This window comes from Geotrypetes seraphini, chromosome 6 (genome assembly GCF_902459505.1).
Source record: "Geotrypetes seraphini chromosome 6, aGeoSer1.1, whole genome shotgun sequence".
In the NCBI taxonomy this organism is placed as follows: domain Eukaryota; kingdom Metazoa; phylum Chordata; class Amphibia; order Gymnophiona; family Dermophiidae; genus Geotrypetes; species Geotrypetes seraphini.
In genome coordinates, this window is record NC_047089.1 from 223,322,410 (window position 1) to 223,341,634 (window position 19,225).

Genomic DNA, 19,225 nt, shown 5'->3' on the forward strand with positions numbered 1-19,225 from the left:
AGAAATGCCACTGCTGAGTCAGACCAGTGGTCCATCATGCCCAGCAGTCCGCTCACGCGGCAGCCCTCTGGTCTAAGACCAGCACCCTAACTGAGACTAGCCCTACCAGCGCACGTTCTTGTTCAGCAGAAACTTGTCTAACTTTGTCTTGAATCCTTGGAGGGTGTTTTCCCCTATAACAGCCTCTGGAAGAGCGTTCCAGCTTTTTACCACTCTCTGGGTGAAGAAGAACTTCCTTACATTTGTACGGAATCTATCTCCTTTCAACTTTAGAGAGTGCCCTCTTGTTCTCCCTACCTTGGAGAGGGTGAACAACCTGTCCTTATCTACTAAGTCTATCCCCTTCAGTACCTTGAATGTTTCGATCATGTCCCCTCTCAATCTCCTCTGTTCGAGGGAGAAGAGGCCCAGTTTCTCTAATCTTTCGCTGTACTGCAGCTCCTCCAGCCCCTTAACCATCTTAGCCGCTCTTCTCTGGACCCTTTGGAGTAGTACCGTGTCCTTCTTCATGTACGGCGACCAGTGCTGGACGCAATACTCCAGGTACCATGGCCTGGTACAGCGGCATGATAACCTTCTCTGATCTGTTCGTGATCCTTTTCTTTATCATTCCTAGCATTCTGTTTGCCCTTTTTGCTGCCGCCGCACTTTGTGTGGACAGCTTCATCGACTTGTCGATCAGAACTCCCAAGTCCCTTTCCTGGGAGGTCTCTCCAAGTACCACCCCGGACATCCTGTATTCGTGCATGAGATTTTTGTTACCAGTTTGCATCACTTTACACTTATCCACGTTGAACCTCATCTGCCATGTCGATGCCCATTCCTCGAGCTTGATTATGTCACGTTGCAGATCTTCGCAATCCCCCTGCGTCTTTACTACTCTGAATAACTTCGTATCAACCGCAAATTTAATCACCTCGCTTGTCTTTCCTATGTCCAGATCATTTATAAAGATGATCATTTATAAGCATGGGTCCAAGCACTGAGCCCTGCAGCACCCCACTGGTGATGCTCTTCCAGTCCGAGTATTGTCCATTTACCACCACTTTCTGTTTCCTATGCTCCAGCCAGTTTTTAATCCACGTGAGTATTTCACCCTCAATTCCATGGCTTGCAATTTTCCAAAGTAGTCGTACATGCAGAACCTTGTCGAATGCCTTCTGAAAATCCAGATATACAATGTCAACTGGATCGCCCTTGTCTATCTGTCTGTTTACTCCCTCAAAGAAGTTCATCAAACACGATCTGCCTTTGCTAAAACCGTGCTGACTGGTCCTCATCAGCCCGTGTCCGTCAATGCTGTCCTTTATTAGTGACTCTACCATCTTTCCCGGTACCGAGGTGAGACTCACCGGTCTGTAGTTCCCCAGATCTCCCCTCGAACCTTTCTTGAAGATCGGTGTAACATTCGCCACCTTCCAGTCTTCCGGAATCTTTCCCGATTTGATCGACAGATTGGCTATTAGTTGAAGCAGTTCAGCTATGGTTTTGTGGGCCAAGGTATACTTGCTATTAGTCTGAAGTTTTCAGTCTTGGTCAAATCAGCACCCAAGGATTTGGTTATTGGGGTCAGTATGATATGTGATATTGGCAGTTTATACATACCTTTCCCCAGGCTAAGATTGACAAACTCTGTCAACCATAGCAAGAAATGGGGGGGGGGGGGGGGTAGTCTCTAGCATCTTGGCTGGACAGACAATTAAAAGCTGCAGGATTTTTTGAGAGTCTCTTCAATAAGTGTGAGACTTCTTGTGGTGTTATAGCACTGAATTCTTTCCAATACCTAACTGCTGGTATCCCTTCAACTGCATTATCTGATGTGATATCTGCTTCTTTGCTATCTTCTGTGGTATGTGTAAACGTCTCTCTAACGGACCTAATTTTTTTTTTTAGGAAATAGCATGTCAATACTCTCAAATATCTGGATATTCTGTTAATTGGGAGAAATCAGAGATTTTTCCGCTAAATGATCACATTTCCTCCTCAGATCTAGCTCATTTTCCTTTTCCATGGTCACAGGGAGCTGTAAAATATTTAGGGATTTTAATACATAAAGACCCATTACTTGCTCAGGATCTCAATATATCTAAAATCAAAAACTTAGTTTCAAGTACTACATCTCGTTGGTCCCCGCTTTATTTGTCCTGGTGGGGTAGAATAGCCTCTATTAAAATGACCTTAGCCCCACAAATTAATTATACTCTATCTATGCTTCCCCTTCTCTGCCATAAATCATTCTTTCATTGGCTTAATATGAAAATTACTGAATTTATTTGGAACAAGAAAAAACCTCGTATTGCTCTCGCCAAGCTGAAGGCCTCTAAGATTAATGGTGGCTTAAATTTACCTGATTTTTATTATTACTACATCGCCTCCTTAGCCAAATACGGAGCTCACTGGATTGTTGACTCATATCCACAGGATAAACCAGCATGGTTTGAAATGGAATGCTTTTTATGTGCACCACTACACATCTCTTGCTTCCTTACAGTGTCGATACCTAGACACTTGAGAAAATATTCTTTGTTGAGTGCAACGCAACATGCTTTTCAACTATTAGATGCAGCGGCTGAGATCTCTGTTGCTGAAGGCCCACTTATGTCCCTTTGGAATAATTCTAAAATTCAAAATAAGGGTAGATCCCTTTCATGGAAGAGGTGGCAACGGGCAGGGGTGTGGTTTGTTCATCAATTGATCTCCTCCACTTCATTTATCCCATTTGATACTTTTTGTTCTGTAAACTCACTCCCATCCTCTATATATCCCCAATGGCTTACGCTTACTGAAATACTAGCTAATGTACAAATGCGCCCTGACTTTATGACCTCTCAACAAACTATTCGTCACTGGTCTACTTTGGCTTTACTGAAAGGTAGGGCGATATCTCTTTTTTATAGCATCTTAAGAGATCACACCTTCACCTTTACACCTCAATCCATGAACCATTGGGGCTCTATCCTAAAGACCACGCTTTCTGAAATAGATTGGGAACTCTTCTGGTCATCTACAAATCGCCCTCTATTATCCTCAAGAGTTTCGCAATCAATGTTCTTTGTTATGTGGAATGCAGTATGGACTCCATTTCGAATGTGGAAAGCGAAACTGAAACAAGACCCTACCTGTTGGAACTGTTTGAAAGAGCCTGGAACTCTTGATCACATGCTTCTTCACTGCACTATGGTTCATTCCTTTTGGACTCGTATCTGGGACACCATAAAATCTATTACCAAATGTTCAGAAGCTATTTCCATAGACATTATAATCCTTCGTTCTCAACACCCTTGTTTCGCACTATCAAACTGTCCTCCTAAACTTATTGACACCATGATTGTGACAGCTCTTATGCACATTTTGAAAAATTGGAAGTCACCCACACTACTAGACTACACCTTTTGGTGGAACTCCTTAAGCATGTACCACAAATTCGAATCATATGCATATGAAAAGAACACGATATCTCGTTTATCTACAAATTTGGTGCGAAATAAATCACCTTGGTCATTCTTAGATTCATATGTTCATTCTGCCTTGTAGACACTTCTGCCTCTCTCTCTTTCTCTCTCTCTTTCTTTATCTCTCTTTTTTCTTTTTTATTTCAATTCATCTTCTCTGCTTTTCTATCCTTTCTATTTCTTTTCTTAGCAGTTTCAAATACTCTGAATTCTTCTTACTAATCTACTATATGCAAATAACAGCAATTATGGTTTCTTTTGTTTCTACATCACTATTTCTTATTCAATTTTTATGTATTTGAACTGCTTTCTGTATATTACTTATAATATTCAATAAAATTAATGAACTAAAAAAAAAAAAAAAAAAGGAAATAGCATGTCAAATTATTTTTGTCAGTTTGTTGTGAGAAGGTGTCAGTGGTTATTTCTTTGGTAGAAGTTAGTGAATTAAATATTTTGAATAAGTACTTTGTGGAGTTTCTCGATTGATTTATTAGATTGTCATAGTATGCTTTCTTGGCCTCGCTTACTGCTCCCTTATATTGTTTTATTTCCTTTCTTCAGAAATGATCAAGGCGTCTGAAAACCATGGGTTATTCTTCTGTTTTAGATTTTAAAGTTTAATAGGTGCAAATTTATCTAAAATGGAAGTTTTAAGGTTCTGCCAAGTGATTAGGGTCTTATAGATGCCATTATTTATTGGTTCTAGTAGATCCATTATCTCAGCCCAGAATGTTTCTGTCAGTATTTTACTTCTCCTCCAAGTGAGTTCTGTTTCTTTAGTTATTGTTGTGTTTATTTTGGGTAAAATCAGAAAGAAGTTTAGGAGATAGTGATCTGACCAGATGACTGGATCCGATTTGACATGGTTTATTAGTGGGACACTCAATCCTTTGGATATAGCAATGATGATATCCAAGCAATGTCTACCTTTGTGGGTAGGGTCACAATGGAAGGAATCGCAGTTGAAATTGGCTAGAAACTTCTTGAGAGCACAAACGTTTGGGTGAGAATTTCCAGGTGCAAATTTGGGTCCCCAAACATTACAATGTTGGTGAAGGTTGTGGAGCAATAAGAGATTAAGTATTTCCCTGGAGGAGTATGCCCAAGTCTTTCTCTCCTGCTGGATTCTTAAAGCTGCAGATCATTGTGGCTATCCAACAGCTTTAGAGCAAGGAATGATCTGAATATTAAAAGAAGGCATCCGCCTCTTTTTTGTTTTCTGGGACAGTGAATAAGTCTGTATCCCGGTGGGCAGAGATCTACTAAGATAGGGGATTTTCATCTGTGATCCAGGATTCTGCTATAGCCACTATTCCTGGTTGGCAGTTTGATATTAGATTAGTATCAGGGCCATGTTGCAGACTGAGCATGCATTCAGGTATAGACATTCATTGGCATGTATTTATCTTCGGGGGATGTCTCTGCGCTGCACAAGATTTGTATTAGGTTCCTATGGCCTTTTATTTTTATATTGGCAAAGTGATGTGGAAATTGACTTTCTGTTACCATTGATCACTTTGGGTAATCTTATAGTGCTACCACAGATTTGCTTATTTTGGGTATATAAAGTACCTCCTTGGCTTTGGGGGTTTCCTATTCTGTTTGGAAACATTCTGCTGTTGACTGGTGATATAATTCTCGGAGCAAGGTTATTGTGTGCACTAATGGGCATAGCTGCTTTGATTTGAGATAAAGGCATTAAGGATAAGCAGATATGCTTCTCCAAGACCTATTTTTTCTATTGTGCTAAACCTCTGTGGTTCATGTATTATAGTGTATAATATCAGTTGGGATGGATGGCGAGTTCGAAACTGAGTGTACCTAATGGGACCTGCTGAGTTTGTCTCAGAGCACTGTAGGAATGTTACTCTAAAGAGTGGTGTGGTGTGGTGTGGAGATGTTACTTAGAAACATCTGTGTGTTCAGGTAGTGTTTTGGGTAGTATTGGTTGTGCTGGATAGTGTTGGTTTTCTTGGTTGTTTTACCTTTTGACTATCAGTGAGGATTTGCAAGTCTGACCAGAGAAGTGGGTTAATTCTGTAGAATTTTATGGAACTGCGCAAAGAACAGCACAAAGAAGCACACCTTTGGCTTGCATCCTAGATGTCGCATCAAGTGGTGTCAAGCCACTATGCACGTCATCTTAAATTGTGTTGCTGGTGCGTCAGGGAGCAGAGCGACTGTCCTACACTGGCCTGACTCTCGCTCATCAATGTCCTGGATCATGTGCAGGCAGATTTTGATGGCAGTGGAGCTGCCTGAGTTGGGGCTTTAGGTCCAGTTTCAAAATTGGAGCCACTGCAGGGATTGTTCAATGGCCTAAAATTGCTGGTGCAACGGGGGAACAGAGCAACTCTCCCATGCCAGATCAACTTTCCTCGTTCAACAACGTCCCAGACTGTGTGCAGGCAGGATTACACGGTCGTGAAGCAGATGCTGAAAAGCATTGAGAGCATTGAAAACCGCCCTGAGTTCTAGTAGATTGATGTGACATTGACGATCCATACTGGTCCAATAGCCTTGAGTACGGAGACCATCTATATGAGCCCCCCAAGCATAAGTTGAAGAATCGGTCGTGAATCTCACTGTTCCCTCTAAGCTGAGCAGGTGTCCTCCAGCTGCATTGCTACCACTAGGGGGTGGAATATTTTCAGTCGCTAAGGACAGGTATGTTCCCTGGAGTCCTGCAGAACTTGCCTGTCCCTCACAATTGAAAAATGTGACAGTGAAACAGCACCCTCTATTGGTGAGACTGTGGGTGGAGGACTCCTGCTCAGCTTAGAGGGAACACTAAATTGACAGTCACTCGTGAGAACCTTCCGATGGGGGTCGTGTGAAAAAGTAAGCCTCTGGATAGATTGGAAGAGAGCATCCACCAGCGAAGAGACTGTGTCAGAGCAGGAGTGACCTGGATGTGTCGAGTCAGAGGGTCGGAAACCTGCGTCCATTGAGAAGCCAGGATCCACTGAGGTTTTCTGAGGTGAAGTCTGGCAAAAGGAGTCACGTGTACTGTGGAAGCCATGTGACCCAGAAGAACCATCATGTGTCTCGCCGAGATAGAAGGGCGAGAGGAGACTGACTGACAAAGACGGAGAAGAGCTTCCAGACGTTGTTGAGGAAGGAACGCTCTGAGTTGGACAGTATCCAGAACAGCTCCGATGAATGGAAGAGTCTGAGAAGGCTGGAGATGGGATTTTGGAAAGTTGATTTCGAATCCCAGACTCTGCAGGAACCAGATAGTCCGCTGGGTCGCTAGGATGACTCCTCGAGACGTGGAATCCTTGATGAGCCAGTCATCCCGGTTTGGAAGCACCTGAAGACCATGGTTCCTGAGCGCAGCGGCCACCACTACCAGGCACTTGGTGAAGACTCTGGGTATTGAGGCAAGGCCGAAAGGGAGCACTCTGTATTGATAATGAAGATTTCCCACCCAAAATCTGAGGTATTGACGGGAGGCCGGATGGATGGGAATGTGAGTGTAGGCCTCCTTGAGATCCAGAGAGCATAACCAGTCGTTCTGCTCGAGGAGGGGATACAGAGATGCTAGGATCAACATGCAAAATTTTTCTCTGACCAGAAATTTGTTGTGCACCCTGAGATCCAAAATGGGACGCAGATCGCCCGTCTTCTTAGGAACAAGGAAGTATCGGGAGTAAAATCCCTTGTTTTGCTGAGCCAAAGGGACTGGCTCGATAGCATGGAGCTGAAGCAAAGCTTGAGCTTCCTGAAGAAGAAGGGCGGTCTGGGCAGAATTGGAAGGATACTCTCTTGGAGGATGTTCGAGATCCGGAAGCGGAAGGGTCGAAGCAGTCTGTGGGGAATATTGAAGAAAAGGCTGCTTCCGATGAGGCGAGGCATGCCTGGATGAATTCTTCAAAGAATGCCTTGATCTATGATGCGAGCTGTGCCTCGAAGCAGGCCTCGACAATCGAGGAGAGTGTGTCCCAGTTGAAGCCCCCAGAGAATGGATAGGGCTGGAGACCGTGGAATGCAGCAGAGGATGCTGAGTAGATGAACCTTGAGGCACTCGCAAAGACTCTGCTCCTTGCATCGAGTGTAAGGGTTCCAATAGAGGCATGGGCAAAGACTCTGCTCCTTGCAATGCATGCCGAGATGCCAGACCAGACACTCGCAGAGACTCTGCTCCCTGCAGAGAGTGTACATGCGACTGAGGCACAGAAGGCGGCTCGACCTCGCGGGAGATCTCCGAATGCCCAGGCTGGATTTGTGAGAGAAGCTTGGCCCCATGGTGGTAAAGAGCTGAATAAATTGCTTCTCTAACAAGGTCTGGAACAAAGCCGGCAAGGATGGATCTGCGTCTCCAACGGGACCATCTGCACGGGCTTCGTGCTCCCTCGAGGCAGTGTGAGAGTGCTTGGACTTAGAAGTCTTGGGCACTTTAAGCACCACCGGGGGAATGGGCTGCTGTGCTATCTGACCTGAAGAGACAGAGAAAGGCACTGCAGCAGGCGTCGAAGACAGAGCCGGTATAACGAGGCAGATTTGATGAGGCTCGGAGCAGAAGCTGTGGAAGCCTGGAGAGCATCGGATGATGTCAAGGGAGAAGCACCCCCTCGAGGACGAAAGCTCCATGCTGAAAAGCTGCTCCCACAGGATGCAACGACACTTGAAAGCACGAGACTTAAGTGTTGAGCAAGGCCGGCACGATTTCGGGAGATGTTGAGGCCCGAGACACCGAAGACAGCGTCAATTAGGGTCCGTCAGGGAAATCACGTACTGGCACTTGGAACACTTTTTAAAACCTGTTGCAGGCCGGGACATAGGCCGAAAAAGCACCGCCGCAAGATCGAAGCCATGGGGCTGCGGCCTCGTGGCCTGCCCGGTCAGGCGAACGGAAGAAATTTTTTTTTTTTTTTAAAAGAAGAAAACAAAGACAAAAAAACAGCGATTCTGAGTAAAAATACTCAAAACTGCGGACAATAGAAGGCACAAATGAAAATACTTCACGCAGAGAGTCGAAGACGGACTTCTCGGCTCTGCGGAAAAGTAAGAACTGAGGAAACGTGCCCTGTGCTGGGCGGGAAGGCACTCGCGCATGCGCGGTGCGGGCGACTCAAAACTTCGAGTTTCTTCAAGCAAGTCTGCTTATGAGGCATCCGCATCGAGGCTCCGTTGGATGACGTTACCCACTTGTGAGAATAGCCTGTCTGCTTGTCCTGGGATAATAGAGAGGTTTGGCCCAGGGCATGAGAGAGAGAGAGATGATAGACATTGGGAAAGAAATAAATGTTGGATATAGCAATGGAAGGTAGAAAAAAATAATTTTATTTTCTATTTTGTGTTTACCATATGTCAGATTTGAAATGTGTATCCAGCCAGAGCTGGAGTTAGACAGCAAGCATGAGCTAGGACCTAACAGAGAGAGGAAAAATATTTTTTGTTAATTTTGTTCACACCAGTGTCGGTGTGGGGTTGGAGAGGGAAAGGGGGGGGGATGGGGTGGAAAGGCTACAAAATAAACCCGCCAGGATGTTTGAAAAACAAACAAACGCTCGATTAGAGAGACAGACTCTGGAATGGCGCACCCTTGGCAGACTTCCTTCCCTTGGTACACCACTGTTTCTGATCCTGGCTTGCTCAAGCAGCGATACAGCACGCAAGTCTGTGAAAGACAGAGCAGCACAAAAAAGATAATGGGTGTGTCTGAGGTTACATGAAGTCCCCAAAATATCAGGGTGCTCGGGCACCCACAGAGCTGGCACCTAAGTCTGTCACTGTTATGAGCAATATGTTTAGATTTAGCCTAAGAAGTTGTCCTAGAAATGTGGCTTTCACCCTGATTGACCAACTGTTCTTTCCATAACCTGAATCCAAAGTTGACATCTTTTTAGTATCTTCTGCAGATACAAAATAATGGCCCAAATAAAGGAGCCCCTAACTATGGACCTAATTGAGATCATGCCTCAAAACTTTGGATATCTTCATTGAAGGTCCCAACATATCCCCTGAAAATATTTCATCAATTTCTGAGCTGGTCGAGGGGGGGGGACTCCTCTTGAAACTGTACCAGTTGACATGGAATTACCCATATGTCTGTTCCAAAACAATAAAAAAAGAAAAAAATACACATGTAAGACCAACATCCAAAATGGCTCAACATAATTTATTTTTATGTTAAAATGTACAGAGTTCTTTTGAAAGTACTTGCTAGAAAGGGAAAAAGTGATATTACATACAAGGAGAGGAAGGGAAATCCCTTGGCCCAGGAGCGCATGACACAAAGAAATACAAAGGCATCTAGGCACCCTTCCCCTTAGCTTACAAGTCACCAAGAGCAAAGTACAAAGAGCTTACAAAACAGGAAAAGCAAATATAAACAGACAGGAATAGACTGGCGTCATTTGTACATGCGGGTTTAGAGGCATTTGGAGCTCTAGTCACACACTCTAGAGATCTGTTTACAGAGAAGTTTTATCTTTCTTAAAATAGTTTTCAATATTCTACAACAAAGATAAAAAATTTTAAAGATGGAATGAAATGAAAAAGCTCTTATTTAAAAGGCATCAAAGTCACTAAAGAGTGAGAGGTCTTATTTTAGATTACCCAAGTTATCTTGCTAAAAATACAATTTTTAAAATGTTTAAAACAGAACTGCAAAAAAATGAGAAGTACATTACTGTTTTGGGATAATTTTGTTACAAAAAAAATTCTATAGTTAAATATACATGGGTATTGTTATTTTGGGAAAAGAGAGTTGCCAAACTGATTTAAAATTAAGCCCAAATATGCAAAGATCTGGCCTTATTTCAAGTGCTCATAATCCTGCAGCGAGCACCACTCTTCACATAAAATATCTGAACGGCCTCTCATCCACAACCGGAAGGCAGCTATGTTGCTAAACATTATACTTCTCAGTACAATGGCACACCACTATTCCTTTGAGAATGGCCTGAGAATGGAAGTTATAGATTCACCTTTCCTCAGGCATGAAGAGATGAGCAGTATGAATGTGTGGGCACATCTCTTCCCACATGCCTTGAACAGAACAAAAGTGAACTGTATGCATACTTATTGTCTTATTTTTTAACTACTGACAGAATTCAAGTGCTCTTGGAAGAGTCAGAGGTCTGTGACAAGGGTAAGGGAGGGAAATTATAGAAACTGAGTATTCTGTAGCAACAGTGGATGAGTCAAGCTGACCTTACTTGCAGGCAATAATTTCCCCTCCGTAGCATTTAAACAGAGCTGGTGTGCCATTTGGATGTGTACTTCTCACTTGCACAAAAATGTGCCTGTATAACTCCTTCACAAGTGTACACAAATTACATGCAATTCAGATGTACTCAGCCAAACCCTCACATGCCATTATCAGGCTTTAAACTGAAAAAAAAGGTCAGCGTACTCACACAGAAACTGAATTCTGGGGTGAACTGATCCTGAATATCTCCCTCTTACATCCAGTATAATAAATAGCTTGGCAAGAGTCATCTCTAAGGAAGATGGGAAACCCATGAGACTCTTTGTTTACCTTATATTTTTATAGCTACTGGCTTTGGGGATACCAAAATGAACACTCCCAGGTAGAAGGAAGAAAAATAAAAACACTGTTCTCTATCATCTTTTATATGCAAAGTCAAACTGAAAGAGTAATAAACCTCTGAAGAGAATCCTAAAAAGACCTGTAATATACATGTGGTATCCTAGTACCTCATCAGAAGAGATAGATGAGAAGGGCCTCAGGGAATTATTCCTGGATTGGCAAAGAATGAAGTGCAAGCTTAAATTCAGAAGCACTCATTCCACAAAGTTGACAGTAAAATAAACATCAGGATGATAGCTGCCCACAGAAAGGGAACACTATAGGACAGAAGCAGAACACCAACTTTCAGTAGGCCACTACAGGATAGAAATAGAGCACTGTCTTTCCCTGCAAAACATAAAGGGCTTAACAAGAAGGGAGTGGAGCACTGTCTCTCTTGAGAATAAAATGGAAATATATTATGGGAGCAAAGTTCTGTATCTCTAGGAAGGACACAGGGGGCTAACAGAAGACAGGATGACAATCTCTTCAGTGTGCAAAAGTGACATTCTTTATACACCCAGGACTTCCACAAGGCTTACAGCAGCCACAGAATATAACATATGGTCTCTTCTGACTGTGAGGACACACATATTAATGTGGAGTTATGCTTTACCTGGAAGAGGCTTTTAAATTCAACCAAAACATTGACAGAAAGAAAACATCTCATAACAGAGGCAAGAAAAGTGACCTTCTCCAACTAGTTTTAACAACACAAAGAACTTGCTGTACCCCCTCTATTAGGCAAACAGAGGAAAATGTCAGATGATTACACCCCATCTGATGGATAAGTGCCTCCTGCTGGAGAAGAGAAACCTAAAGTGGAGAAATGAGTTCAGGGCCCCTCCCTCTGACAAGAGAAAAGAGATACACGCTGGGCGAAGCACACAGCAGGGTGTGCAGACAAAACATTCAAAATTAAATAAAATACATCTAATTCTTTTTCACACAATTCTGTCCATTTGTGGGGTTTTTGCTTTTTATGATGTAAGGCTTTTTATTAAAGATTTTGTGCATGTCTTTTTTTCCATAAACTGTTTGAAAAGGAATTAGTTGAAACTGTTTTACTTCAGTGAAGACAATAAACAAAACCCCCAAAAATAAACAAAAAATAAAACTAGGCTTTCTAAAAAATAAAATAAACCAAAGCCTGTCCTGGGAAAACCCTCTAAATCTATAGTAATATTCAGACTGGAAAAAAGATCTGTGTGGCTTGGGTATGTCAGTATAAAAGGTTCAATTATTTATATATATATGTCAGTTTATAGGTTATTAGTTTGCCTCACTCATCTCCTCATGTAAGGTCCATTGAGTGACTGCTTGGGCACCCCGGCAGGATTCATGTAACTATGATGGGGTGGGCCAGTGTACATCATGTTTCCATGAGGGTTTGGCTGCATAGGCTGCTGGGTATAGGCCTGACTTCCCATCATTCCCATTTGCATCTGCATAGGATACTGTGCTGTCTGGTTCATATAGGCAGGGTTACTATGATAACTGCTGTTCATCATAGGCTGTGTCATTCGATAACTGTTCATGGCATTTAAGGTGTTCATATTCATGGAATTAACATTATAGGGAGCAGTTGGCATTAGGTTTACCCCCATGTTCATACCACGCTGGACAGCTAGCGTACGAGGACCTGTCTGCATTGCCACTGCTGGAGGACTGCGGCCATAGAGCTGCTGCTGGTGAGATGTCGCAGAGGGCAGCGGTGCTGATTTGGAGCGAATGGAAATATGCCCCTTGACCGGCATTTGCCCCTGTAACCTCTGAGTGTGGGGAATTCCAATGTTGGTGCCAGACATGTTGCATTGGAGCAAGGGGGGTGTTAGGTTCATTGGAGTGGAAGCCAGATTTGGTGGGGGTGTCATGGTGGATTGTGCTTGGGGGCCCCCAGCTAACGGATGCGATGGAGCTAGCTGAGCCAGCCCTGTGTTGGACAAAGAAACACTGGTTGCATAGGAAGTCACTGCAGGAGAGTGACTGTAAGGCATGGCATGTGGGTCCATAATGGTGTTTGTCAGTTGCTGGAGCTTGGCTAGACTAAACGTGGCTGATGGCTGGGAGTAGCTACCAGCACCAAAGTCTCCTGGATATATGCTTATATTGCCAGGACTTCCAGATTCTGGAATTTCCATGATCATGGGTGTTGGGGTGAAACTGTTGTTCATACTGCACTGTGACAAAGGTGGTTGTTGCTGGGGTGGGGGTGGAGGTTGAGGCTGTTGTGATGGAGGTGGTGGTTGCTGTTGTGGTTGCGGGGGTGGCTGCTGTTGCTGCTGGTTACTTGGAGGTCTTTCTACAACGCAGCTTTGAGGCGATTTAATATTGCAGTTTGAAGTAGATGTCACACTGTTCTGCTGCATCATGCTACAGCTGTTGCTGATATTCGCCATTTGCTGGGTGACAACACAACTGTTCTGTGTAAGGCTGCTGGAGGAAGACAATCCCCCATAGGAACAGCTGCTTTGAGAAGAGCTGTTCCCACAAATGCTGCTACCCATTGTGGAGTCATAACTGCTTGGATTCTCGTAATTCTCAGTAGTGCTTTCAATGCTGCCCAGGTCACTGAAGCCACTATCTACCACCTGCTGTGAGTGGTCTGAAACAGAAGGCACATCCATCATGGGGCTGGTCTCCATGTTCTGCATAGAGGGTGCGGACAAGGATCCTTGATCTGGGCTTATCTGGGTATAATTACTTTCAAGGGGTGGCACATTTGGACTGTTAACAGAACGTACTGATTGGCTTGGGTGAGACTGAACAGAAGAGACTGGGCTGTTGTGTTCAGAAGTATGGCAGTCTTCCACCATTGATATTTGTGGGTCTTCTTCAGCTTGAGTATAACTCTGCAAAGTCTGACAAGCTGCCAGTGTTTCCTCACAGTCTTGATAAGCACCATCATGGTCACTGCTCTCTTCTTGGGTCAGGGACTGGACAGCTTGGACAGTTTCCAAATCCAGTTCACTGTGTCGAATCTCTTCCTCTTCTTTTAAATCCACCAAACTTTCTTTAGTGTTTTGTTCTTCTTCAAGATCCTCTTCTGAACCTGCCACATGCTCTGATGAGACCACAGAAATATTGTGAGAAGGATGTTCTTCTTCAGAATCCGGATCTACTCCATCTTTGCTTTTGCTGTCATCCCTACTGCTCTGTGTGCTTGTGTCTAAAAAAGACTCCTGAACACCATGTTCCTCCTTGACCTCTTCACGAACTGATAATTCATCAGTATCATTCTTTGTATACTCAAGATTACCATCATCCTCATCATCAGCATCATGGTCCTCATGCTGATTAACCACTGCTGCTGCTATCTCCTCTTCCTCATGGTCATGCTCTTGCTCTACTTCTTGTGCTTCTACTTCTTGTGGTTCCTCTTCAAATTTTCTGTGTTCTTCCCCCAGTCTTGGTTTTTCCTCAGGTTCTTCCAGATCAGCCTCTTTCACTTCTGCCATTGGGTTTCTGTTGCCATCCACAGATGTAGTTTGGACTTCACTGCCACCTGCATCTTCCTCCTCTTTGTCCTTGTCTTCTGCATGCAAGTCTTCAACTTTCCTTCCCTCTACTAGTACCATGTTGCCTTTTGTCACCTCCATAAGTTCTTCTTTCTCCTGTGTTTTATGCTGTGGTTTAGAAATAGCCATTACTTCTGCTCTGCTCATGTGAGAAGATGCCATTGGCACTTCTCTGTTTAGTTTAAAGCCCGCTTTTCGGCCTGGTCTCTTCTTCCAATGAACAGGTTTTCGGCTTTTACCTTTTGGCCATCCCTTTTTCTTTTTTATAGGAGTGGAAGCATCTGGCTGAGGTGGGGTATCATTCATTCCTCGTGACCTCAATGCGGATATAGGCTTCAAAATAGGTGAACCTGAAAATAACAACAAAAATTACTACAGAGTAAAAGAAAAGAAAATGCAGCAAATTTAGCACTAAATTTCTCTTTTAGCATCTATCAGGTTAATAGGGTGAGTCCATGCATTTCCATCCATCTGACATTGTAAACAACAATAAAGTAGAAAAATACAATCTAATATCTTTCTTTAAAACTTATATATCTGAAGTTACTGATTATAGTGTAAGTTTTCTATCTTCTTTGCTTTTAAATAGGAGGCGCCATGAAGAAGATAGTCTTATCAGACTATGCAATTAGTTCATTAATTTGGCTACCAGTCTATGCTATTGTAAGCAGGAACAGTACTGTACTGATTTATCTCAAAAGTCAATGTATAAATGGCTTTATATTGAGAACATAGCATAACAAATGTATCAAATCATATTTCTCTGTGATTACACCAAGTGGTATACTGCTAAGGGTTAATGACTGACTACACTGCAAGTACTGGAATCATCTAGTAAATGTTCTCAACAGTGATATTAGGTTCTTATCTCGATAATATCTTTTCCAGTAGACAGGAATGGTATGCTGAACCTTATGGTACACTGCCCATTCACACAAGCATACTGCAGAAAGATGTCAATCACAGCTTCTGAAACCTCCTCCTCTCAGGAGTTTGTCACCCCTCTCAGTTTGTTCCAAAGCATGCAAGAGCTCTAGAGTAAAGAAAGGGAACTCCACAGAACCAAGTTTCTGATCTGCTCATATAACATTACAACAGTCAGGATGGGAGAGATAAGCCTACTTTCAGTACTAAGGATCCAAAAGAGGAATCCTCTTGCACTGCCACATCCACCCTTTAGAGTTTAGTGAAAGTGTGTATGTCTCAGATCTACATATCTCTAGAGATATTGCCCTCAACAACACAGACACTTGTTTGCCATAGACAATGTAGGTGAAGGAGACACTGTCTGAATCCACCAGGAAATCGTGGCTTTGGAGGCTGGTCTGCCTTGGGTTGACTCTTTGGTTAGGACAAAGAGATGATCCAATAGATGAAACTCATTAGTCACTTCCAGGTAACGCAAGAGAACTCTGCAGATGTCCAGTAGCTTTAAAGCCTTGTCTTTCTTCTCAGAACCTGTAGGATGAAAGGCTGGTAGCCTGACTTCCTTGTTGATGTATAATGCTGAAAAAAAATTCAACCTTTGGCAAAAAGGAAGGTACTATATGCAAGGTCACTCCCGTTTCTGTGATCCTCAGATATGGTTCCCTGCTTGAGAAAGCTTGCAATTCTGAGACTCTTCTGGCCAAAGTAATTACAACTAGGAACATCTCTTTGATTGTAAGATCCATGAGAAGCTTCCTCCAAAGGCTCAAACGGGGCCCTCCGAAGACCCTCTAACACGATGTCGAGATTCCAGGAAGGGATCTTGGATTGATGGCCTAAGTCTCAGGGCTCCTTTGATGAATCTAATGTGTGGGTGAGCAGCCAGGGAAACTTGCTTCTCTCGATTTCTAAACCAAGCCAGGCCTGCTATCTGTACCTTAAGGGACACCACTGCTAATCCTTTGTCCAGGCCCTTTTGAAGAAAGGTCTATACTGACGATACTGGGGCTTTGTTGTGCTCCAAATTCTCCTTTTTGCGCCAGCACTGAAAGTATCCCATGCCTTGTCATATGCTGAACGAATGGATGGTTTCTTGGCCTTCATTAAGGTGGCAATGACCACTTCTATCAAAGTGTCCTGGGTCTTCTAGAGCACTTGGCCCATGAGTGAGCAAGTCCAGATACACCTAGAGCCAGAGACATTTGTCCACTTATAGGCATACTAGATCTACATACCATGGATGCCTGGGACTATCCAGGGCCACAAAGATCACCCTTCCTGGGTGAGATGCTATGTAACGAACCATCCGGCCTTATCAGGGGCCATGGAGGAAACACATATAGCAGTACGAACTTTGGCCATGTTTGCTCTAGGATGTCCAGTCCTGCACTTCCGGTCTTGTATCTTTAGCTGAAAAACCAAGGCACTTTTTGTTGCATGCTATTGCCATCAGATCGAACATCAGATGCACCCGACAATGTCTTGGAATGCCCACAGGGCCAACAACCTCTCTCCTGGGTCCAATGTTTGTCTGCTGAAGAAGTTTGCCTGTACATTGTCCACTCCAGCTACGTGTGTTGCCATGATGTCCAGCAGGTGCTTTTCTGCTCAAGCAAACAGTAGTTTTGCCTCCAGTTGGAGCGATATGATTCTGGTGCCTCTCTGTCAGTTGACATAGGCCACTACTGTGGCATTGTCTGAGAATACTCTTACGGCTCTACCTTCTAGCACCGACTGTAGATTTCACAGAGCATGGCGGACTGCTCTCAGTTCTAGCCTGTTTATTGACCTCTCCTGCTGGGATGGTTTCCATTTTCCTTGAACTGGGCGACCACTGCAGTGCACCCCCCCAGCTGACATCCATTGTCAGTATGGCCCAGGAATCGATCTGAAGTGGAAAACCTTTTGCTAAAGACTGGGTGGAGCCACCAGCTCATGCTGTTGCGGGCTGCCTCTGTCCAGGATAGAGGGGCCTGTAGAGAGTGTCTCTGGTGAGACGAACGAGACAACAGTACATCCAGAAATGGACGCATATGCGCCCTTGCCCAGGGCACTACTTCTACGGCAGCCACCATCAAGCCAAGAACTTGTAGATAGTGCCACGCTGTAGGCACTGGCTGAGACAGGATGTTCATAATTTGCCTCCAAAGCTTCTGTCTGTGTGCCTCTGGTAGAAAAACTTGGCTTCCTGTCACGTTGAAGAGAACTCACAGGTATTCCAAAGACTGAGTGGGGACTAATTGGCTCTTTTGCAGTTTGCACAACTGCTGCAACTACTCTTTCTCATTCTTCTCGTGAGGGGGCTCTGAACAGCCAGCCAGCTTGCCCTGCGGAGATGAGCTGTTACCACCACCATAACCTTGGTGAACGTCCAGGGGGTTGGTGCGATTGCCAGTCCAAATGGTAGTACTGAGAATTGATAGTGATTCTCCAACACATGAAATCTCAGGAGCTTTCTGTATGTCAGGAAAATTGGAATGTGGAGATAAGTCTCTGTCAAATTCAGGGTGGCTAGAAACTCCTGGCTGGACTGATGCAATGACAGAGCTTACCATATCCATCTGGAAACGCGGAACCCTCAAGGCCGCATTGATGTGTTTGAGATCCAGAATGGGCCTCCAGTCATCCGAATATTTCTTGGGCATGACAAATTACATCTAGTATGTGCCCAAGCGTTCGTCTGGAACTGGTTCTATGGCTTGAATATCCAGCAATCTGTTTAACGTTGCCCAGACTTGGACCAGCCAATCTGGTAGGCCCACTGGAGAATCTACAAACCAGTTGGACAGAGGGTATGCAAACCACCCAAAAGTAGCTCCGGTTCTGGCTTCTAGCCGCTCAAGATCTGCTGTCTAGTAAGGACTTGGGATACGATCTTGCACACTCCAGTAAAATCATCCAGGTCTTTCCCAAAAAGCATCTGTCCCTTGAAGGGGAGACTGCTAAGCATAGCCTTGGAAGTTGAATCGCCTACCCATTGTCTGATCCACAGCATGTGTCAGGCAGAGATGAAATAAGCGGAGACCCTTGCCATGGCTCTAAATACATCATAAAGTGTGTCAGCTCCATAGTCCACCCCTGTGAGCCTGAGCTGAGGTAACGGCTCAGCCATTGTCATGTTCAGGGTTCACAGACAGGAAAGGCAGGTGCGTGCTACGAAAAAAGCAGCTAATGCTGCCTTAACTCCCAGGGCCAGGATCTCAAATTGCCTCCTGAGGACCATAACCACTCTGCGGTCCTGTGTATCTTTCAGAACAACTCCTCCCTCACTGGGTAAGGACATGCGTTTAGTCACTCGTGCCACCAGGGAGCCTACCTTTGGCATAGCAAACATTTGCTGGAATGCTTAATCTACAGGATACAGCTTAGTCATGGCTTATGCCCCTTTAAGGGAGCTTTCTGGGACCTCCCAGGGATCTGTAACCAGGAGTTTCATGTCTGGGTGCCAAGGAAAAGAACGATGGCTGATATCAGACACCACTCAAAAGAGAATACTGAGATGATTGAGGTTAGATGGATCAATCTTGAGCTCATGAAGAGACTCAGTAATAATGTCTGGCAGGGTCAAAGACTTGAACAGCCACTATATGGAGGGATCCTTTACCAGGTCCATGGCCGGGACTCTATCCTGATCTTCAATGTAGGAGTCGGAATCTCCAATCAAGGAGGCTTCGCTTTGAGACTGTAAGGGGATCAAGACTGAAATTTCATCTCCTGAATCCCTGTCCAGCTGATAATCAGAGTCATTGAGGAGCTCTCCTCTCATAGACAAAGTGCTCTAAGGA

At 44.1% G+C, this 19,225-nt stretch overlaps 1 protein-coding gene across 3 annotated transcripts in view; it reads right to left on the reverse strand.

The window, feature by feature from the left end:
* Positions 1–9,558: 9,558 nt before the first annotated feature.
* KAT6A (lysine acetyltransferase 6A) overlaps positions 9,559–19,225 on the reverse strand; it is a 408,346-nt gene continuing 398,679 nt past the window's right edge. For all 3 annotated transcript variants that reach the window (XM_033949340.1, XM_033949338.1, XM_033949341.1), the window contains one exon: positions 9,559–14,863. In XM_033949340.1, the coding sequence (XP_033805231.1) occupies positions 12,282–14,863 (2,582 nt within the window). In that variant the 3' untranslated portion in view covers positions 9,559–12,281. The remainder of the gene's footprint in view (positions 14,864–19,225) is intronic.